This window comes from Mirounga leonina, unplaced genomic scaffold, assembly GCF_011800145.1.
Source record: "Mirounga leonina isolate KUSES-001 unplaced genomic scaffold, KU_Mleo_1.0 Mir_98, whole genome shotgun sequence".
In the NCBI taxonomy this organism is placed as follows: domain Eukaryota; kingdom Metazoa; phylum Chordata; class Mammalia; order Carnivora; family Phocidae; genus Mirounga; species Mirounga leonina.
Genome location: NW_023270921.1, coordinates 3516224 through 3539812, shown reverse-complemented (window position 1 = coordinate 3539812; position 23589 = coordinate 3516224). Strand labels below are relative to the sequence as shown.

Here is a 23589-nt window from a genome sequence, read left to right as displayed (position 1 = left end):
GCAGATACCATGTCTGTTCCATGGTCTTACCTGCACAGTAGAGTGTAGTACATGGCACTCAATAAGCCCTCATAACAATTTGTTTTTTAAATGTTGCCTTGGAAAGAAACATTTTGAAAAATTACTAGATGCTATTTACATAGAGCAATAACAAGTTGCCAGTAAGATTTAGGGTAAGTTTTTTTTTCCCCACGTCTAGTTCATTAGCTCACATTCTGGAAGTTGCTACCTAGCTGCAGGTTCTTGAGCTTTGTTTCCTATTCCTGTGTAACAATTTATTACAAACTTAGAGACTTAGCAAGGTAAATATGTTTTTTTTTTCTTAAGTTAAACACAGAATTACCATGTGACCCAGCAATTCTCCTAGTTATATACTCAAGAATTGAAGATAGGTGTTCAAACAAAAATTTGTATACCAATATTTATAGCAGCTCTATTCACAGTAGAAAAAAGGTAGAAACGGGCGCCTGGGTGGCTCAGTTGGTTAAGCGACTGCCTTCGGCTCAGGTCATGATCCTGGAGTCCCTGGATCGAGTCCCGCATCGGGCTCCCTGCTCGGCAGGGAGTCTGCTTCTCCCTCTGACCCTCCTGACCCTCCCCCCTCTCATGTGCTTGCTCTCTCTCAGTCTCTCCCTCTCAAATAAATAAATAAAATCTTAAAAAAAAAAAAAAAAAAAAAGAGAAAAGGTAGATACAACCAGCACATCCATCAGCAGATGGACAGACAGAATATGGTATATTTATATGGTGAAATATTTAGCCATAAAAGGATCCCTTTCTAAGGTCACATTTTTCTTGGAGGATTTCAGTTCCTCAGGAATGGTTAGACTGAGGGCCTCTGTTCCTGGCCACCTGTTGGCCAGAGGATTGCCTCTGTTCCTGGGCTCATGTGCCATTGCAATATGGCAGTTTGCTTTATAAAAGTATCCTGACTGAGAAGGCAACAGAGCTAATCTGTAGTTAAAATGGAAGTTACAATCTTTTGTAACCTAATCATGGAAGTGACATCCCATCACCTTTGCCACATTCTTTTCTTTTTTTTCCCTTTTTTAAGATTTATTTATTTGAGAGCATGAGCAGTGGGGAGAGGGAGTGGGAGAAGCAGAAGCAAGCTCCTCGCTAAGCAGGGAGTGCGGCGGGGGGTGGGGGGCGGGGGGGGGGGGGGGGGGGGGGGGGGGGGCGCGTGCTCAATCCCAGGACCCTGGGATCATGACCTGAGCTGAAGGCAGACACTTAACCAACTGAACCACCCAGACGCCCCCACCTTTGCCACATTCTGTTGGTTAGAAGTAAGTCATTAGACCAGCCCACACTCAGGAGGAGATTACACAAAGGCCTCAGCACCAAGAAGTGGGGATCACTGAGGGCCATCTTGGAGGCTGCCTCTCATAATGGATAGCTTTTGCTGTTAATGTCTCTGTGAGGCTTTTGATTATTTCTATTACGATGATCATATGCTTTTCTTGACAGAACCTTCCTCATGTAAACTCAAAAGAACATTTGAGTACCTGTGATTCCATTATGGCAGGTGTAAAGAAAGAGAAGATGTCATTTCCTTTGTGAAAATATAAAATGTGGGTCATTCTTTTAATATTTCCTGTTGTTTTTTTTTTTGGCAGAAATTATTTCTTAGACATTGGTTATTCACAAGGATACAGAACCTTAGATTGATTAGTATACTAAGACTGTGTTTGTATGTGTATGAACCTAAGTGTGTGCACTGAATGAAATGATCTGATTCTTGAGGTTTACAGCAAGGCCATCATTTTTCTAATTAAAGAAGGAATAGATCTTGAAAGATACAAACCAAAGAATGGGGGTGAGGTAGATAGTGTTTTTCCTCTCCTAATTGCTGCATGCATGGTTTATCCATTTGTATATAAGAGATACTATTCAAAATAGCAACAAGTATATGATAAATGTGTTGAAAATAAGTTTTTTCTTAAAGGACTCTGATCTTATGTCAGATTGGCATACTTTTATACATGTCTACCCTATAATTGTTTCACTTACCTAAAATAAAGAGGACATGAATGGTGTGACAGGGCCTCATTAGTCAGCTCTGAAAGTAAGTCCTAATATCAGAGCTTTAAGAAAACTCAGCATTGTGGAGCCCTACGGGATACCTAATAAATGTGTCTTTTCATATAATCTCTTCTTTATCCTCAAGCAAATATATTCTTCAACTAACCCAATCTAAAGAAAACTTAGTAGGCTTAGCATCATTTAAATTGCACTGTCTCTTTTCTTTTGAGTGTGTTCTTCATGGGAAACTGTATTTGGAAGTGAAGTGCTTAACCTCAGGCAGTGTTCAAACTCATTTGTCTTCTCTTTGGCTAGTGCACTGATTCCTAATCTTTTTATGCTGTGACACTCTATTTTGTGTAACCCTCTGTCCCCAAGTGCTGGGTGATACATACATACTTATATTTTATAGTTAATTGAAATTAATTTCATTTTGAGAGTTCCACTTGCCTCTTGAGATAATCGGAGACATTGCAGAGCTTCAAAGACAGAGGTGGCGATTATTGATGTAGTGATGTAGTTACACATGAAGAAATCTGTTTAATGGTATGTGTGATGTAGTGGGCTAATCTCATTTAAATATACAGTAAGTGTGTAAAAAAGGAAGTCTGATTACCCTAAGGACATTTTAATGAGTCGTTCAGCCAGCCAGGGTTATAGAGTTTATTCATTTGGAATTGTCTGAAGTGGAGTGGTCTTATCACTAGTATTCCTTTTATAAGGGCAATTTCGAAGGACAGACGGAAAACTTACTTCTGAGGACAAAAAAGAACTGCCCTGCTTTAGAAAGAAGCTCAGAGAGAAGAGTATTTCAGACAAGAATTATGAAAGGAAGTAAGGGAGGGGCTCCTGGGTGGCTCGGTCAGTTAAGTGGCCGACTCTTGATTTCTGGTCAAGTCATGGTCTCAGGGTCGTGAGATCAAGCCTGGCGTCCCGCTCCACTCTCAGCGGGGAGTCCACTTGGAATTCTCTCTTACCCTCCCCCTACTCGTGCTCTCTCTCTAAAATAATAAAGACTTTTTTAAAAAAAGGGAGCAATAAAGGGTATTTTAGACTATATAAAAATGAGACTGCTTATACTCCGACTCATGGGCAAAGAACGCACATATTCATCCTTTCATTCACTTCTTAACTTCCCCACAAATACAGACAGGCTGCTCTGTGCCAGAGTCTGCAGAGACACCTGGAGACGTAGTAGTGAACGCATTGAGCAGGAAGATCCTGAGTATACTTAGCAAAGTTAATTGATAGAGACCTGACGAATGTGGCATGTTTACAGAAAAGCTACCAAAAAGCTGTGAGTGTGAGAAAGTGGGTTATAAACAGATGCAAAGATTCCTGAGAAAAAGAGCTCATTTTGTACCTAGTTTTGCTTGCTTTTTCCTACTCCTAATGCACCTACATTGTATTTAAAAGTAGTCCTTTAAAAAAAAAAAAAAAACAAAAACTGTTGCCCGAAATGGCAACCCTGCCTTAACCCACGCTTCTTGAGCTCTTGCTAGTGCAGTCATACGAGTTGTTGAATAAATGTACCAGTTTTTGATGATCCACGACTTTATAACAAAAGGGAGGGAAATGTAAAGTGTGTATATCCACCGTATGTCAGCCGTCTGTGTAACAGCCGCTCCTAAAGGTACACAGACACACGTGAAATCAGTCTGCAGTAGTGACCAGTTGGGGTTTTCTCATCCTATAAAATGAGAGTGTCATGAAAGTGTCATCTTAATGTTAAAATGATAAATCAACACTGCTTCTTTAAAAATCTAGCTGAAGACCTCTGGTAGTAAAGGAACGTGCACACTCGTCTGAAGGGGAGAAGTTTCTTTGATGTTCAGATTCCTCCCCCCACCCCCAACCAACAACAATGGGGGAGGAAGAAATTGGGGAATATGAAGTCCTAGAGGCTGTGGGAGATACAGGATGAAGAAGGAAGTTACTAGAAAGAAGAAAGGGTCCACCTCAAATAAAAGCGTGGTTCATTTTTTTAAAAATTTTATTATGTTAATCACCATACATTACATCATTAGTTTTTGATGTAGTGTTCCATGATTCATTGTTTGTGTATAACACGCAGTGCTCCATGCAGAACGTGCCCTCTTTAATACCCATCACCAGGCTAACGAATCCCCCCACCCCCCTCCCCTCTAAAACCCTCCGTTTGTTTCCATATGATCCTCTCAATAGATGCAGAAAAAGCATTTGACAAAGTACAGCATCCTTTCTTGATTAAAACTCTTCAGAGTATAGGGATAGAGGGTAATACCTCAATATCATAAAAGCCATCTATGAAAAACCCACAGTGAATATCATTCTCAATGGGGAAAAACTGAGAGCTTTCCCCCTAAGGTCAGGAACGCGGCAGGGATGTCCACTATCACCACTGCTATTCAACATAGTACTAGAAGTCCTAGCCTCAGCAATCAGACAACAAAAACGTGGTTTATTTTTTATAGCATTGGCTGTACTGGAAATAGCAGAGGAAAGTACTCTCTCCTTTGCGCAGTTTCTGTCAGCACCTGGTAGACTTTTCCTTCCAGGCGTTAGAACTCAGGTTAGTACCATAGTTCAGTAAGTTATAGGCTTAAATGGTGGCCCAATGATAATAGAAACAATAACAAATTAACTACACTTAATGAACATATAGAATATTCCAAGCACTGTGCCAAATGAGTTATCTCGTTTAATTCCAACAATCCTATTGGGTACCTAAGTATTATTATTTTTCCCTTTTATCAAAGGGAAACCCCAAGGCTTAGAACAACTAAGCCAATTATCCGAGGTCACTAAGATGACATGGTAGAACTAGATTTTGAACCCAGTGAGTCTGACATCAGGGTCCGTGCTAATCATTCCACTGTCCTACCCTCTATCCGAGCTAACCTGCCTCTCACGACTAAACCCAACTCCAGTGCTTGCCTTATTTTCAGGGAAAATTATGTGTGCCAAGTTCTGAAAAAATTGGAGCCTTCCAAAAGTTTTGGAGCATAAGTGATCCCTAGGCTGACAACTGCCCCTATTTATTTATGATTTGTAAAGCACATTGACTTGTCTAAATATAGAGTTCAGATTATAATGTATATTAGCTTTTTTTTTTTTTTTTTAGGATTTTATTTGACAGAGAGACACAGCGAGAGAGGGAACACAAGCAGGGGGAGTGGGAGAGGGAGAAGCAGGCTTCCCGAGGAGCAGGGACCCCGATGCGGGGCTTGATCATGACCTGAGCCAAAGGCAGTCGCTTAACGACTGAGCCACACAGGCGCCCCTTTGCTTTTTTTCTTTTTTTCCATTTGCTCTTTTATGCTTAAGCCTAACCATGGACCCTTGCTGAACTTGTATAATCCATAGGGTGGCAACAAATAGGACAGAAGGGAAGAGTACATGAAAGAAAACTTAAACCTCCTTTAGGAGTTGTGATAAGCATTTCCATCAAGAATAACAGAGTATTGGGGCGCCTGGGTGGCTCAGTTGGTTAAGTGTCTCCCTTCCGCTCGGGTCATGATCTCAGGGTCCTTGGATCCAGTCCTGCATTGGGCTTCCTGTTTGGCCCTCTGCCCCTCCCCACCCCTGCTCATGTGCATGCACTCTCTCTTCTTCTCTCTCAAATAGATAAATCTTAAAAATAAATAAATAAATAAATGAAGTATTAAAAGACAAAGGGTAAGTATGAGTGGGATCAAATAAATGTTGTGGACCAAGCAGAATTCCCTTAAGGTTTTATTACATGAGTAGGTTACTAGTAATGTTTTGAGGTCAAATTAATCACAAAATAGAAATTACAGTTAGAGGGGCGCCTGGGTGCCTCAGTCGTTAAGCGTCTGCCTTCAGCTCAGGTCATGATCCCAGAGTCCTGGGATCGAGCCCCCGCATCGGGCTCCCTGCTCTGTGGGAAGCCTGCTTCTCCCTCCCCGACTCCTCCTGCTTGTGTTCCCTCTCTCGCTGTGTCTCTCTCTCTGTCAAATAAATAAATAAAATCTTTAAAAAAAAAAAATTACAGTTAGAATAAGAACCTAATATTCTACCTTTGAAGGTCAAAGCTTATAATCTGTTGTCCTAATTATTCTTTATTGCTATGTGGGATGAGACATTAGATGTTGTAAACTTTTTCTGTGGGCTGTGAATTTATGTGCATCTAGAACCTCATGTTGTCAATTTTGTCATATGGTTGGTGTAAGTCAAAGTTTACAGTAAAAAATACTTGGGTGGGGGGTGGTAAGCTACGCTAGAATACCGTAGCCTTTCCACAGTATTAGAAGATTGTATTTCACCCCGAGTATGGAAGAAACGCCTTCCATTTCAGCCAGAAAATTCACGTTGTGGCTCTTCCCAATTTGTTGCTTGGTCAGTGGCAATTGCAACAAAATTGTTCCCAGACTCTTTCCTAGTCTGGGCACCAGATTTTCCAGAATACTACAAAATGTGCTTTTTGTTTTTTTGTGTTAGGCCAATAGCCCAGGAATTTGCTGCTTGGTAAACATTTGGAGCTATGCACATAGTGATCACCTTGGTTTTGTGGGTCTTCTAGGCAGTAGGCCCTTGGCTTTTATGGGAGTACAGAAGGGAACATTTCCCCACAACTCTTCCCACAGCTTGTTTGTTCTACACTTTCAGTTTCTCAGAGCTGCTTGTTCTGTGGAGCATCAGGGCAGGCTGACGGATCCCGAAGAGCACAGGGTAATGCTCTTAGTTGTGTTTTAGTACGGTGCTCAGCACATGTACCCTTATGGCTGCACATTTCCCAATACTAAAACAGAACTCTGAGAAAGGCAAAAAGCTGTGAATAGAGTGTAAGTTTATTGTGTATGTGGAATTAAAAATTTTTTAAATTAAAAATGTCGGATGAGCAATTCCTTGCAGAACTGAGTATGTGCCAGAAATGTAAAAACTACATGCTAATAACAGTAAGCCAACAAGCTACCACCATCCATCAAGAAGATAACTTATTTCTGTGTCATGAAATGTTTCGTTGGGTGAACTCTACATTCTGCATGTGAGAAATCTGAGTAAACATTATATAAAAGATTAACCAATTCATGGAAAAAAATAGTGATTGTGTAAGACTGTGTTAGAGGCCTTCAGAGTGTGAAAATGAGTGAGGCACACCAAGGCTCCAAACTCCCAGACGGCTCAGAGATGAAATGTGCATTCAGGTAACTCTGCTACGGGGTAGAAAGTCTTATGAAGAGTGCCGAGAGAAAGAGATTAAAAGTTTCTGAGACGTTCTTTCCAGCCAGGAGACTGTGGAAAGGCTGGGTGGAATAGGTGATCTGGCTCGTGCAGGGCAGGTGGTGATTTCCCTGTGCAGGAGCCGAGGGGAGAACGGATATGGCAGGAACTCTAGGCAGGGGGGGATAACAACCAAAGACGTGATAGTGGAAGCCTGGTCTAGTCTGGGAGAGAGCAAGTTGCACTTGTGGAGGGTACAAGGAGACGAACGGAGAGATGGAGTAAGGAATGGCCTGTTGGAGCCAGATCACAGAGAACTGTAAATGCTAAGTTGTGATGTTTTTGAGCAGAGTGGTGATAGAGCTTGAGCTAGTTTTCTGGATCAGTATTAATAATGTCATCAGAGCACTGCCAGGACAGAAGCAAGGAGATCAGTTAGAGGGCTGTTCTGGTCATCCAGATGGAAAGTGGTTGTGGGTGTGGACCAGAGTGAGAACGTAGAGGAGGGCAAGATAATCAGGGAGCAGGCGGAGTCCTCAGGTACGGTAGTTAGAACTTGATGGTGAAGGTAATGATGTACAGTTGTGCTTTGTGTAACCCGGACATCCAGAATCCTTGTTGAGGGGCAGGAGGACGTGGGAAGAGGGCAGTTGGTGTGACAGCTTTTTGTTTGTAAAAGGTAGGCTGAGGACCACCTGCTTCCAAATTTTCTGAGGATGTGCTATTTGAAGTCTGATGCCAAGGCTGCACATGTTGTAATAACCTTTCTAGGCTCCAAAGCATGTGATCACTGGGTTAGAATTCCAGCATAATGAGACCAAGGAGAATAGTCCAGTTCCTATATAGACCTCTTAATTTTGCAATTGCACTCCCAACTCTGGCTGACCTATCTTTGGACAGGAGATAGGGTGAACGTAAAGATAGTTCGGTGTAACACATTTATTTCTGCTGAAAAACAGCCCCAAATATGCCTGAGTTTTAGCAGATCCCTGTGGTCCCTTTTGCATATTAAAGATCACAAGTATGTACAATTCTAAAAGCCCTATGGGGTCTTAGCCTCTTCGCTCTCAAGAATTATTGAGACCTCGGTGCCTTGGCAAAGCTGGAGATGTTATGAAAATAATGTGCAGTTCTCCTCCAGCAACCACTAATGGGAGGTAGGTGGATGAGGCCCCAAATGCTTCCAGTTCTAGCCTGAGTCAGTTCAGGCTACCCACAGTGGTTGCTGTTTGGATAGCTCTTTTCGTGGGTTGTCTCTTTCCCTCTCCCACTTCCTCACTCTGCCACTAGCATTTTCTGCATTCACCGCTTGAATAAACCCTTTACACTGGGGGAATCCAAAATAAGGCAGAAACTATTTGTTGACATATATTTCTTTTTTTTTTTTTTAAAGATTTTATTTATTTATTTGAGAGAGAGAATGAGAGACAGCACAAGAGGGAAGAGGGTCAGAGGGAGAAGCAGACCCCCTGCTGAGCAGGGAGCCCGATGCCGGACTCGATCCAGGGACTCCAGGATCATGACCTGAGCCGAAGGCAGTCGCTTAACCAACTGAGCCACCCAGGCGCCCCGACATATATTTCCTTTACTGACTCTCTTATACCCTTTGGGAGCAGGAAGAACTCTTTTTCTTTCTTGTCCACATTTTTTACCCCTCCCTAAGAAACTGTATTGCTAATAAATACAGGAATACCTTACTAAGTGAATCTTTTTCAAGCTGTGCAGTTAGCTATATGTCCAGGAGTGTGGAGAGTATTCATTTTTAAGGTTTATGAAATCTAGAGGCTTGGCACTTTAGGATTGGAAGAAGCTCAGCTATGGGTAGGTAGTACTGTCTGCCCTAAGTACTAACAGATAATGGGTAGTCAACAAGGCCCTTAAGCAAGACAAGACTACCCAGGTAATGTCCCCCAGGCTCTGAAATAATTCTCCATTTACTGCTGCCTCACGCCCAGACACTGACTGGCTTACAAAGCCATCCATATTCTGTCTTCACACTCGCCATTACTTGTCACTAGCTGAGACTTCTTTGGCTCCTTGTCTTCACTGTGCCCACCCACCCACCCACTCCTAGTTTCCTCTTAGCTTATGCTCCCAGCCACACGCTCCCCACTGGAATGCCTTTGTTCTTCTTCTCTCCCTTTCATTGGAACCTCTTACACTCTCTGGGAAGCAGCACCGTGTAGGAGAAAAAAATACATGGTCTTTGGAATCAGTCCAAACTTTGAATCCTGGATCTGCCATTTATTAGCTGGATATGGAGAAAAGTGCATAGTAAACTTTCTGTCCCAAATTCTCCATCTATTAAATAAGGATAATAACTCCTAAAAAGTTAAGTGAGGTGATGTATATAAACACCTTTACAAGGTTAGATGTGATGTAATATGTCGGTGAGGCGGGGGTGGATGACGACTATGTGTTAATTGTCTTTTATATTCTACGTGGGTGTTCTCAGCACATCTCTCTGTGAGCCTGAGGACTGTGGTCTCCTCCAGCTCAGCCGTTTATCCTGTTCAGTGGTGGTTCTCTTCCCATGATGTAGACCACATTTTTGTTTTACATAAATTTTTCTAAAATTTTTTTTTTATTATCTAGAGTGTTTTGGGGTGTTTTTGTTTTTTGGGTTTTTTTTGACTCTGAAAGCAAAATAGGACAATACACCTCCCTTAGGAGAGCTTGACTTTGAATCTTCACATTTTTATACTTTGTATTGACCATTTAAGGAGGGCTTAATTTAAGATGTTTTGACTTATTGGGGGGGGGAAGGGGGGGTTCCATAACAAAAGTTTGAGTTTAAATATGTAGGTCTTAGTCCTCCCAAACTCTTAGTATATCAGTTTTTAAAAACAGGCTGAGTGAGTGTGATGTAGAGAAGATGAAAAGAATGAAAGAAACCATCCGTCAGAAAGACCCAAGACTCCACAGATGGGAGGGGTAAAAAAAGAATTTAAAAGTATTACTTTTCTGTCCCTCCTTGGGTCCTGCTCTCTGAACGTTTTCTCCCCATGCTGGAAACCATTCTTCTTAAAGTAATACTGCTGAGGTGACTTTTGTTCCGAGGATACATCCTCCTTCTCTAAGATTTGAAGAATTAATTTACAATTAAAATTCTCCAAAATTGGCTTCTTTTTTGGGTTCTCCAGTCTCATTAAGTTTTCCAGAGGGAAAATAATCTTACTCTCCTTCATTTTCTTCAGACTGTGGTAAGAGGATGGAAAGAGGACAGTCTTGATCCTCACCCTCACTGTGTCGCGGCAGGGTGGCTGAGCACAGCGGACGACCTCGCCCTGGTGCCCGGTCAGCCACACGTAGCCCCTCGGCAAACCGTCTTTGGATTGGACCGCCCACACCTGCTCCTCGACCAGCACAGCTACCTGCTTTTCCTTTCAGAGACAGGATTAGATCTCTAGCTGTTTTAGTCTTAGGGGTGCCTAGCAGTCAGCAAGAAGCGAGAGGAATATCTAGAACGCACTATCCAGTACAGTAGCCATCAGCCACATGTGGCGTCTGAACTTCAAATTTAAGCAAATTTAAATAAAATTCAGTTCCTCCGTTGCACTGGCTGCATTTCAAGTACCCAGTAGCCACCGTGGCTAGTGGTTACCATATTGGAAAGCACAGGTAAAAAATTAACACAAAAAGTTTAGTTAGAAATCACTGGTCTGGAGATGAGATTTTCCATAAGGACAGCCTTCCCCCCCCACCCCCCCGCCATAGGGACAACTTTGAACAACTGTTTTTATTGCTATTGTTGACTCCTGTATATCCCTGTTTTTGTTTGTTTGCTTTTTATAGCTCATTGGGTTTATCTTTCAAAGAACAACTCTTGTAAGAAATTTATGGTCTTTTAACTTAAGGGAACTAAGCATTTTTTTGGCTGTGAATAACAAAGTAGTCTTCTAAAATTGGCTTGAATAATAGGCATTTACTGGACTCCAGAATAAGGGGTTCTTATAATGTTGGTGGTTGGTACTGCTGCTCAGCCGTGTTCTCAACGACCCAGGCTCTTTCTGGCTTCCCGTTCTGACGTCCTCAGTGTGTTGGCGTGTCTCCTTCAAGACTGCTGGGTTAACACAGTTCAAAGCATCATCTTATCACCTAATGAAATAAAAAAAACCAGGAGAGAGAGGTGGCTCTCTTTGGACATCTCTCTTTTTATTGAGGGACACTTTTTTTTTTTTTTTTTTTTCAGAAGCTCCCAGCAAACCTTTGTTGAGTCCCAGTTTACTAGAACTAAATAATCTGCCCATGCTGTAGGAGAGAACTTGGAAAACAGATACTTGGCATTTTTAACCTCTGTAATGCTAGGCTGGCTCTGCTGGTAAAGAATGTAAGCCCTGTGAAGACTGAAGTTTTTGTCTGTCTTTGTTTGCTACTATGTCCCCAGCACCTGGGATGGTGCCAGGTGCTCAATAATCGTCTCTTAGATGAATTAATGAATATTAAGACAATGTTCCATAGTTGTCCATATGTACCATAGAAAAGTTGTCCATAGTTGCCATAGTGTGCCTTTAAAAAGAACCTTGCATAATGAAGACACGTTACGCTCCTGTCTTCTAGTTTTTCTCTTGTAGTGGCTTAAACCAGGCTCTCCTGATTGATTGGCTCTCAGATTGAACTCTTAGATGACCAAAGGCTCCTTACAACGTTTAGTAAGGCAGTATCGGACCCTCTCTACTGTTAAGATACTCCTTTGTTTTTTTAATCAGTGTACAAAATACAGGCCGGGTTTGAGTTGGGTGTTTAACCTTTTTATATAACAATTTAAATGACACAAAGCATGCACTATTCAGTAATTAAAATGAGTGGCCCCAGACCACTGTTTGATATGATGTCCTGTGTTATGTTACTCCCTTTGGACTCCGTTTGTGGATGAGGAATATTGGGATGTGGACATCAAATGGGTGTTCTGAATTCTCCCAGTTAGGCTTGCTTCTCAAAGCATCTGGCAGCTGGTTAATGACATATCCATTTCTCATTTTAATCTGGTGGCTTAACTAAGATCCACTCAGCCAGACTGACCAACTTTATACGACCCTTCATCCCACTGCTGGTTTCCTGGGCCCTAATCTGGGTTTAGGCTGCTGCTGACCAAGCCATTGGGCAAAAGGCTGAACTGGAATTTCGAATTCCAGGCCCAATGTTTGTGATGAACATCAGAAATGCTAAGATTGGGCAGATAACTGTGTGGTAGCAGACTAAAGAAAAGGGTCTTTGCACCATTAATAATGTATTATTCACATACTTTGTCATAGACGGGACATTTTAAGGAATTATGACATTTCTTTTTGGGTTTGTTTCTACCAACACAATCATTGGACTCACCATCATTTTGTCTCACTATTTTCAGGTGTCTTATGTGCTCCTAAATGTGGCAGATGGAAATAGTTTCTTGTTGAAAGAGATGAGCCTCATGAGTTGGATTTTGAGTATGTCCCACGTATTTCCAACGGAAAAGTTCCATTGGAATATGCAACCAGTATTCTTCTCTTTATATTTGATTCTCTGCACACCCTCTTAATGCTGTGGCCGTATTGATTCCCTCTAATGTATTTATAGGCCTTGTTGTAGTTATTATTACTTGAAAGAATTTGAGGATTTGATCTAAAGGGAATAATGGATTTTTAAATATTTCTTCTGGTTCTTGCTCAGTGACTTGTATAGAATAATACTTCATAATACTATTCATTGAATTAATTGGCTGGAAATGTTCTTGGACATGTTCCTACTCTGAGCATTAATATATATAGGCACCTAGTACCTTTTATTCTAATAGGTTGCTTCACCCCCCCCACCCCCCGCCTTGGCTTATGTGGTAATAGAGTGTTTTGCTTAGTTTTATCACCTTCCCAGTCAATGATCCTTCTCTTTCAATCTCATTAGACCTAAATATATATTTTAGATGTGTAACCTTGGCCACATTATGTGATCGCTTCATGTCTTAGTTTTATTATTGGTAAAATGAGAGCCATAAGAATACCTGCCTCTTAAGATTGTCAAGGGTAAATGATTTAATACACATAAAACACTTAGCAGAACCAACATTTATTTTGGAACTGTACTTGGTCAATTGCAACTGTTGGTTGACTATGGATACAAAAGTTGGGCAAAATCACGGAACCATTTTGTGAGCATTAATGAGCTCTATGGAATTTACAGTAAAGCATGTTGCATATGTTAGATGAAAATTGTGTGCTACACATCCTTTAATAAAATTTGTAATAAATTATATACAGATATGTACATGCACAGTATTTTTGTTTTAAACATTTACCATCAGGTAACACTGCTGCTACTTTTGCTCCTCAAGCTTATGGATGGTTCTCTAGCATATGGATAATGTCTGGATGTAGCTTGTAGCAGATGCTGTTGGTATCCTACCCAGATCTCCTTTACTGGGCCAGTGCATCCATCTCCCAGCTGCTGCGAGTATTGGCTGCTAATAACTCACACCTGTACCCTTCTCCAGAGGCCTGCCCTTGGCTGACCGTAATTGCCTCAACTAAGTATGTCTGGGAGAGTATGAGATCACATCCCTACCCCCTCCTGTTCCCTAGGGTGGCTCATAGCCAATGACTGTACAGGGGTATAGCAACCCAGCCCCCTTGCCTTTGGACTGGACAACTTCTGTGGTTTAGTACATGCTCTAGAGTTCCTCAGTGGATCAAGCTGAGGTTGGATTTCTGAAACCGTATCTTTGCCTAGCTCCTTCCCAATTCTAGCTTGCTTTTTTTTTTTCACTCCTGGTTTCTCCTGATAATACTATCTGTAATTAGGCATTCAAGAAATGCCATCGCAGACTCTGTTCCTAGGGAACCTGGCCTAAGGTGTTGCTAATTTCCATGCCTCTGTTGTTTTCTTAGTTCAACCATCACTTATGCAACTGCCTACCTATATTAAATAATCTCTGGCTTAATTTCCTTTGCTTTGTTTTGTTCTGCTTTCTTGGTTGGATGTTACCTCTATTCATATGCCATGTCTTTACATATTGAAGGTTACTCAACATTAACTGTCCTTGATCATCTTATATAGCAGATTGTTTCAGCAAAATATTATGGCAAATACCCTGGATTTTAAAATCTGAAAATTAGTTTTAAATCCTGAGTCAATTATACCTCCCTCTTAGGGTGGTTATAAGAATTATATGAGCTCTTCTTTTGAAAACACCTAGCACTGTGCCTGGACCTAGAAAGTGCTTAATAAATGGTAGGTGTTTGGTAACTACTATTTTTGAAGAGAATTGCCCAGTCCAGTTGAGATGCCACCTCTCTTGCTCTCATCCCGCTTAAGGAGTACCTCTCTCGCAGGGCTTTATTTATTTATTTATTTATTTTCTATTTCTCCCAGAAAAATGTGGGCTTCTTAATGTCATCCAGTGGTGTGTTGGCCTTCAGGGGAAGAAAAGACCTGATGATAGCTGTTGTTGATTTTGATGGTGAAAATATTCCCACCCTGTCCAGTTTCGAGCTTCCAGTATGGTGTCCTTGAACACAGAATTGGAAAGAGATGCACACGTTTGGCCGTTGCCAGTTAGTGCATGCCGACTCCAGTCCTTAATCTCTGTGCCCCTAGCACTTAGCACAGTATATTCAATATAGGAGCTAAATATTCAATGGATGGCTAACATGTAGTTACTGAACTTAAGGTTAAGACTTGATCGTATGCACTAAATTGATGAAATACCTTTATCTAATTTTTGTTGTATAACCAATAAGCCTCCCTCCCCATCCCCTAACCACACCCCCCCCATACAAACATTGCCTGTGCTATTCATGAATTGAATGAAAGTAAAGGAAGCAGTCATCATGATGTAGTGGGGAATGCCCATGCCCTCCCTGGATAGGTTGTCTACTCAGATGCAAATCTCAGTTTTGTGATTGACTAGACATATGAATGGGGATTACTCACTTCACCTCTCTTGGCCCCAATTTCCGCAGACAGTTGGACTGGACAGTCTCTCCAAGTCTTTCTAGTCTCAAAATCCATAAAGCCTAATTAGTGTATAATTTCACTTCTTCCTTCCCTCATTTCCCTCATTCCTGTACTGAGCTTCAAGTTATATATTGTGCTGGATATTGGGAATACAAAGAAGAATAAGACGTGGCCCTGGCTGATGAGAATCTCAGTGTCTTTTGTGAACACCCCGTCATACCAAGGCCATGAGGATGCTCATTGCCAAATGGGTTTATGCAAATGTATCAAGATTTTAATTCATCACAAATTTCAGCACTTTGATACATGAAGTTATTGTGCTAGTAGTTTTCACTTTCTAGATGAAATTAAACAAGGCTGCCCTGATCAGCAAGTAATTCTTTTAGAAAATATCAAGCTAATGTTCATTGTTTGGGGAAAAAAAGCCTCTCTGAACAGCTAGGTTACACTGCTCTCTGAGTTAGGCTCAGACTCAATTTATAAAGAGTGGAGTTTATTTTGGGCTAGTAAGCAAAATCTGAAAACATTTTGAGTTTGAATCTAAAAAGTATCCTGGTTTTTCTCACATTATTTTGATAAGAAAGGTATGAAGAATGACTCCTCAACTTTGGTGTTCTTCTTCAAGGCTACATCCACTTGTTGGCTCTCATGCCTTTGTTGTCATCAACCATGTTTTCTGCACTTAATTTTTAAAAGCTACACTGGTTTCCAGTAGGAATTACTGTTGAGTGTTCCCAACAGTACTGTTCAGTGTTTTTTTCAGTTTCTGAACGCTATTTTTAAAAAGAGAATTTGTTTTGTTTTTGACAGGGGCTGATAATATCCGGAAATATTGGAGTCGCTACTACCAAGGATCTCAAGGGGTAATATTTGTATTAGACAGTGCCTCTTCAGAAGATGATTTAGAAACTGCTAGAAATGAACTGCACTCAGCTCTTCAGCACCCACAGTTATGCACTTTACCCTTTTTAATATTGGCCAATCATCAAGACAAGCCAGCTGCTCGATCAGTCCAAGAGGTATGTCTCGTTAACGTGACAACTCTTTGTCTTGTCTGTTGCACTTTTGCTGCCACCTTGGAATCTGAAAACTTGCCTATAATTAGGGATGTGCTGGTTATGTTGTTTTTCCACATGAAACCGTAATTTTCTTAGAAAGTAGAAAGACTATATCAATCTATAGAAATTATTGTTTATATATCTTTCTCCACGTGGAAAGCATAGTTTTTTTTTTTAAAAACTGTTCAGTGAAGTTAGAGGACTTATCTGAATATTTTTCTCATCTATTTTCTCATCTGAAGGCCTGGTTATTGAACATTTTTTACCCTGCCAGCTTACTTAGTTCATTCTTTTCTCCAGCTTTTCAAGGAATGCATCGTGCATATTACCATGCATCATTTGCCCTCAAATGTCATGTTCTTGTCCCTCTGAAATGCTCACTGTTGACTAGAAGCAATGAGTCCTATTCTGTAACCAGCCAGGCTGAAAATTGATGTCTTATCTTGCAAGTTCCATGCCACCAAATAATGCTTTAATATGGATCCATTCTTTATCTTCCTCATTTAATTTCATTTCTTAGCTTGTATCTCACCTATAAAAACATGAGCCTAGTTCTGGGGGGAAGAAAAAATTCAGTGTCTTACCCAGCAGAGTTTCTGATTCATGGATACTAAAGGAATAACAAAGGTGAATAATTTTTTAAAACTTGAATTGTAGTGAATTTTAACCTAAGCACAGTGAAATATACTTCTCATGTATTCCTTTACACCTGTAACTTTCAGAATAGGTCTCTCCCCCTCCTTTAGAAAATTCTGTGCTTCCTTTAATGACTTCAGAATAAGATAATTAAGAGGAACAACACTACCCTTTAGTCTGAAAAATTGGATGAGGAGTCCAGGACATAAGATGTTCTAACTCCAGACTTCTCTCACACTTAATGTGGGACCCATTCAAAAAGCTTTGTTCCTTCCCTGTCTTCTCATCAGTAAGATGGCAATAATGCAGTTGTTTTTTTTTTTCTTAATAAATGAGTGGGATGATTTTGGATAATTCACTTTGAAGTTGAAAGTACTAAGCAGTAGAAGAGGTACTACATAGAGAATTTTCATTTAAGTTTTAGGAAAATAGCAAAGAAGGCAAGGGTTTCTTATTAAATAGAACTCATCTATCCTCTGTTGCTTCATTCAGCATTAAGTGGTCAGCAAGCATCTTTTCCCTTTTTAGATTTTGTGAAATCTAGATAATATTAAGTAATTAAGATAAAAACAAAGCAATGCAAATCTATTCAGAGAGTCATTAATGTGCAGATCTTCAGCTTTGTGGTTGTGGTGCCTCCTGATTTGTTCTTAAGGCTTTGGGTAAATCTTTTAACTTCTCAGCACCAGTTTTTCTGTCTGTAGAATGGATGTAATAGTATTTAATGATGGGTAGTTATGAGTGTTATATTCGTTTATAATTATAAGGTACTTGCTGAAAATGCATTGTTCTGAGATTCATTGTGGGAAATATAGGTATGTATTAATACAAATAGACTATAATGTTTTGTACATAAATAATATGTAGTACATCTATAATAAAACATATGAAATACATATACAAGTGACCTTATAACTTCAAATCCCTTTTTCAAGTTATTTACAATAGCTGATTTTTTTTTCCTTTTAAATTTAAGGAACTGTTTTCCTTAGACATAAAATTGAAACTAATGTTTTCTTGAAATCAAATTCACAACTCAGGGTAATCCTCCATAAAAATTGAAGACTGTCACATCGAAGAAAGGAAGCTTTTAACAATTAATTGCTCTGGAATATGCTTTGCGTGTGTTGGCTAGCTATCTTTCCTAGGAAACGGGCAAATATCTTTTTGTGATTCATCTTTTACTGAGACAGAGACTATAAATGTAGAAAAAAAATGTAATGATTTGAAAATTATTCAAAACTTGTATATACTGGAATATGTATGACTTGACTTTCTATTTATATCAACTTTAAATGAATTTTCCTCAAAATTTTTGCTTGTGGGGCGCCTGGGTGGCTCAGTTGTTAAGCGTCTGCCTTCAGCTCAGGTCATGATCCCAGGGTCCTGGGATCGAGCCCTGCATCAGGCTCCCTGCTCGGCAGGAAGTCTGCTTCTCCCTCTCTCATTCCCCCTGCTTGTGTTCCCTCTCTCACTGTCTCTGTCAAATAAATAAATAAAATCTTAAAAAAAAAATTTTTTTTTGCTTGTAATGGAATTTGCAAATACCATTTTGAGGACTGCTTAAGGCATTTTCCCTATGGTTATATAAACACAGACTGTACAGGTGCATGTTAACATTTTAGACTTTAATTGAAGACTTGGGCAAATTCAATTATAGATCTTGAAGTTTGTTGAAACATAATGAAGTACTCATACTTTGGATTTGGCAAAGAAATGGAAGCTGCTTCTTTTACTCATTGCTTGAATGAGAAAGAGGTTCCTCAGTGTAGTAATGTTATGATGCCTTGTTGAAGTATCCCCAGAAATGTTTTAGGGATTAAATCAATATCTTATTAATAAGTTAGCATAAAAGTGAAATGGTAAAAACTGAATCTTAAACTTTTAATGAATGGTAATCTCAAAATGGTTGGGAGGAGGCATGGGTAGAAGAGGGGGTAGAAGATTAAAAAGTGAAAAAGCTTATATGTTATTTGAAATATGTTTAGAGGTGGTCATCTGTTTACTACTCCTCCTTTCCTTATTACAGAAGTATTACGCGCCCTGTGCTCTGTTGCTTTTAAACATTTTTATTCATTTGTACCTGCTGATTTGTGTGCACTTCGTGTAATTTCCAAATGCTAAAAAAGATGAGTTTTTACTTTGCAAAATACCTGTGAGTCTGAGGCAAAAGTTTCTTACAGAATCAAGGAAAATATATTCAGTTTACCAAAAGCACTGAACAAGTCTTTGATGCAGTTAAGAAAAGACGAGGAGTCATAAGGGCTCATTGATTCCTCCCTTCCTCCCATTGAAATTATTACATTTTGTGCTTAATGCATTATGTAAAAAAATTGCAGTTATTTATCCTGTCACTTGAGTAAAACTTTAAGAATTCGTTTATCACTTAATGAGGATAACAGGATATTGAGTTTAGAAACTGGTGAGATCCCAAGGAGAAAGTTGAATTATCACTGGGATTGCAACAGAGGAAGAAAATCCCAGGAGGTTGTATATTTAGTCCCCTCCTCTGCTCTGAGTGTTGGGATGTTTGTGTAGAGGAGTTAAGAAAGGAAGACAATGGTTAAAATTACTTTGTAACCCACAGACAGAGGGCAACATGCCCACTTATTTTGTTACCCTTTTAGAATGCGACTGGAGTCTTGTACATTGCATAGTTTGCCTTCTATAATAAACCTGGTAATGACCTGTGTTTAACTTAGAATTTTAAGATTTTACGTTTTGAGAATTGATAGTAGAAACATGTTTCTTAACAAATAATCTTTTTTTTTTTTTAATAGCAAAACACTGGGAAAAAGAACACCCTTTACATACTGTCTAAAAGCCAAGCAGTTCTTGCAACAGATGTTTGTTGTATTCACTTTGGGGAGGTGTAGTTACCACAGTTTTCCAGAGCTTACTCCTATCAACTATGTTTCTCTATAGAAAGTATAATATAAAAATCTATAATTAAGTCAAGGGGCCCACTTGATTCATTAGGGAAAATTCTAGTCCAATTCAAATAACAAAGCTCTAAAACAAGAATCATCTTAAGGGTAAATAGGTTGGCTTTTTATTTGTATTGAATTGTAATTGTATCTAATTTGTTTTACAACTCCCATAGGAGAGCATACTTCAGTTCTGAAGTTATTTAATAGATCAGGAGGATTTTATGAGAAGTTAAGTTGATAGAGTAGCCAATAAATGTAATCCTATTTTCCCTCTACACAGTTGCCGATTGGGACTCTTTTACTTCCTAGCTTTTTAAGATCGTATTTTTGTTTTATTGGGCATTACCATGTCTTATAAAATGACACATTTTATCAATGTGAAAGAAACAGTTTAACCTTTTAGCAGTCTAGTCTGGTTGGATATTCGTACATGTCCTTAATTCAAAAGTGTAACTTTTTTAGAAATAGTACATCAAATACTGAGTCAACTCTGTCAAATATTTTTGAACTCTGTCAAATATTTAAAAATGTGGAACCTGTGAAATAAAGATTTTTGAAGTGAAATTATAAGGTCAGATTACTCTTTTGGTTCCATGCCTCATTAATTATAGCACAGGAAGATCCAGCTTTTAAATTAGGATGTCAGCACTAAGGTTAAAATTTGTGATCAGGCATTTCTCAATTTTTTTGTAATTGTCATTCAGTTTGTTACCATGATGGTACATAGAAAGTGGTGTTTATTGGAAAAGAACAAAATATAAATGTGAGAAGAGTATTTGCAAGTATGTCTATGATGATATAAACATTACTGTTTTAGCCCATGTTTTGTTTTGATTGTAAATATCCATATTTTTTGAAAAATACTTTTCAATATTCAGTGTATTAGGAATACTTTATCTAGTTCTCACTTCTTAGTCTATAGACATCTTCTGGAAGAGACTGCTAGTATGTATTTCATATTTGACCACTACATTGACTTATAATTCTTGTTTATAGATAATTATTTCTAAATTGTATACTTTTTCTCCTTCCTACAAAGGGGCAGGGAGTTTGGAAGGATTGAAATGTTTGGACACTGTCTGTAAATAGTAAGACTCTCATTTAAAATTTTCATTCTATATTCATACTGCTTAACAGTGGAGTGGTGTGTTCTGTTTTGTTTTGTTTTGGTATCTATGAAGTAGCGAATATTGTTGCTGATTTTACATGACAAATCTTTTATTGGAAAATACAAAGCAGCATTTAAGTCACATAACAGCTTAGTTTCTTATTACTCTCTGTATATGGAGAGAAACGTGTGTGTGTGTTTTTGTACAATAATGATTGTACAGTGCCATATACTTTAAATCTTAGGAGTCTTCCAAGTATCTTGACCTGTGTCTTGGCAGCATTTTAGAATACTGATTTGATTTCACATGGAGCAGTGTACATACCTATTGTGTGAGCAGTCTGAAAATTCCCTGATGGGACGTATACTTATTCTAAAATGATATGGGATACGAATTATTTTTTTGTCCATTCCTTACAAATGTACTTTACTCTGTTACAATTTAATCTTGGGGAAACAATGAGAGGGTTTGGAAATCTGTTTTCCGTGGAATGACTCCGTGATCTCCTGAAAATGTTTACTAACGTGCAAGAGAAGCTGAAAATAACCATCCTTTCAATAGTTAGATACATTTATAGTAATGACACTTTTGTATTTTATTTTATTTTTTTATTTATTTTTTTATAAAGATTTTTATTTATTTTTTGACAGAGAGAGAGAGACAGCGAGAGAGGGAACACAAGCAGGGGGAGTGGGAAAGGGAGAAGCAGGCTTCCCTGCCGAGCAAGGAGCCCGATGCGGGGCTCGATCCCAGGACCCTAGGATCATGACCTGAGCCGAAGGCAGACGCTAAATGGCTGAGCCACCCAGGCGCCCCGACGCTTTTGTATTTTAAAGAGCAACTTTTAGCTGAATACCAAAACAGAATATTTTATTGTATATTCATGTACTTACTAAATATGCACTCCTTGAAAAAAATGAATTTGTATATTTGATTTCATCGATTCTAAATCTAGCCACTTTGATCTTACCATTCAAGGGAACTCGTATACCTGTATTTCTTGCCCCCACCAAGCAATAATCATGAGAATGTGCCCTACCTACTGAAAATTAATAAAATTCCCATTGACAGGTGGTACATCAGAAAGGTCCATCCTATCGAGAAAATTATTTAGGTGGGATAACAAAGTATAATACATTTTAAAAACAAAACAAGAATTCATTATGTTCTCTTATAAAACCCCTATTCCTTTCCACTTTCTTCTTTAGTAGCTCACACGCATATCTTTGTTTTCTGTAAAGCTGGCAAGTTTTGGAACCTCTTCCAATTCTTACTCTTATTTACTGTGCACATCCAGACGTTTCACTACACAATTCTCCCACCTCTGCAGTACCTCTCAGTTTCCTGATTGTTCACATCCCCAGATCTCCCTCTTCCCCCCTATTCCTCAACACAGACCATTAGGAACCAGATTTCATATCTTCCATGATAGTCATGTTAAAAACCAGGACTGTCTTCTAGTTCCTTCTAGAAGCAAGTGAAACGCCACTGATCTCGTATGTTCGTGTGCTTGGTAATTGAATTCCCTTCTCTTTTCTCACTCACGTTCAGCTACTGCTCGCAATTTCTGTTGCCCTGGGAAAACCACCTAACGATTATAGGTGACATCAAGAAGTTTCCCTGAACATTGAAGGCAGAGCTGGGTGTCCTCCTTCTGACTTCCAAAGCCATCTGGGCATATCCAAATCATAACACTAGCATTAATTGCCTGTAACTTTTCTGTCTACCCCTCAAAGTTGTAAGCTCCTTAAAGGACAGGAATTCTGGCTTATATAAGTCTCTGTGCTTAATTATATGTTGTTGGGATGAGTACGACGTTGGAGTCTTCCGTACGTGCCTGTGCTTTCCTCCGGGCTTTAACGTGATCAACTTCATCCAGATTGCTTACCTCCACCCAGTCTGATTCCTGTTTCCTCTGCACCAACCCTGACCTTTGAATATTACTCCTAAATTGCATCTTCTGTGAAATCTCACCACTCTGACCCTGTTAGTAGTTTCTCAAAGCTTTAATCCTCTAGCTACCAGATTTACACATCTTTATTTTCATGTATATTTACGTACTTTTCTCTGTTTGTCCACTTGAGGACCTTGCTTATAGTAGGTTGCTGTTTCCTTCCCAAAATCCTTCGTAGAAAGTGGCAGGACGTCGTGACTGAACGGTATTCCTTTAATATGTTTTTATTAATTGCCTGTGTTTTAAGTATATAGAGTTTATTTGGGTTACTAGCAGAGCAAAATTTACTTTTTATATTTCTCACATGGAGACTGGTATATGATGAAGCTCTTTGGGCACATAATTGAAATGGTTTTAAAGCAATAAATTCAATTTATTAAGAACAAATCTAGCTTTGTCATAAAATTGTTTTACATTAATGAAACTTAAAGGGTTTTTTCATTTCTTACATTTAACATTTTTCTTTACATACGCAAATATTTTAAAATAATGAATCGTAACTATACAGTTAGACTTTGACTTTTTCTGGGTCTTTTTGTTTTGTTTTTTTTGTTTTGTTTGTGTTTTTGTTTGTTTTTTAAAGATTTTATTTATTTGACAGAGAGAGACAGACAGCAAGAGAGGGAACACAAGCAGGGGGAGTGGGAGAGGGAGAAGCAGGCTTCCCGCCGAGCAGAGAGCCCGATGCGGGGCTCGATCCCAGGATCCTGGGACCATGACCTGAGCCTGAGCTGCAGGCAGACGCGTAACGACTGAGCCACCCAGGCGCCCCTCTGGGTCTT

The 23589-nt window shown here is 39.4% G+C and overlaps 1 protein-coding gene across 2 annotated transcripts in view; it reads left to right on the top strand.

Moving 5' to 3' along the window:
- The window catches only part of LOC118006655 (ADP-ribosylation factor-like protein 15), a 401185-nt gene that overhangs the window by 180460 nt on the left and 197136 nt on the right, over window positions 1–23589 (top strand). For both annotated transcript variants that reach the window (XM_034999370.1, XM_034999369.1), the window contains exon 4: window positions 15931–16139. In XM_034999370.1, coding sequence (XP_034855261.1) covers window positions 15931–16139 — 209 coding nt within the window. The remainder of the gene's footprint in view (window positions 1–15930; window positions 16140–23589) is intronic.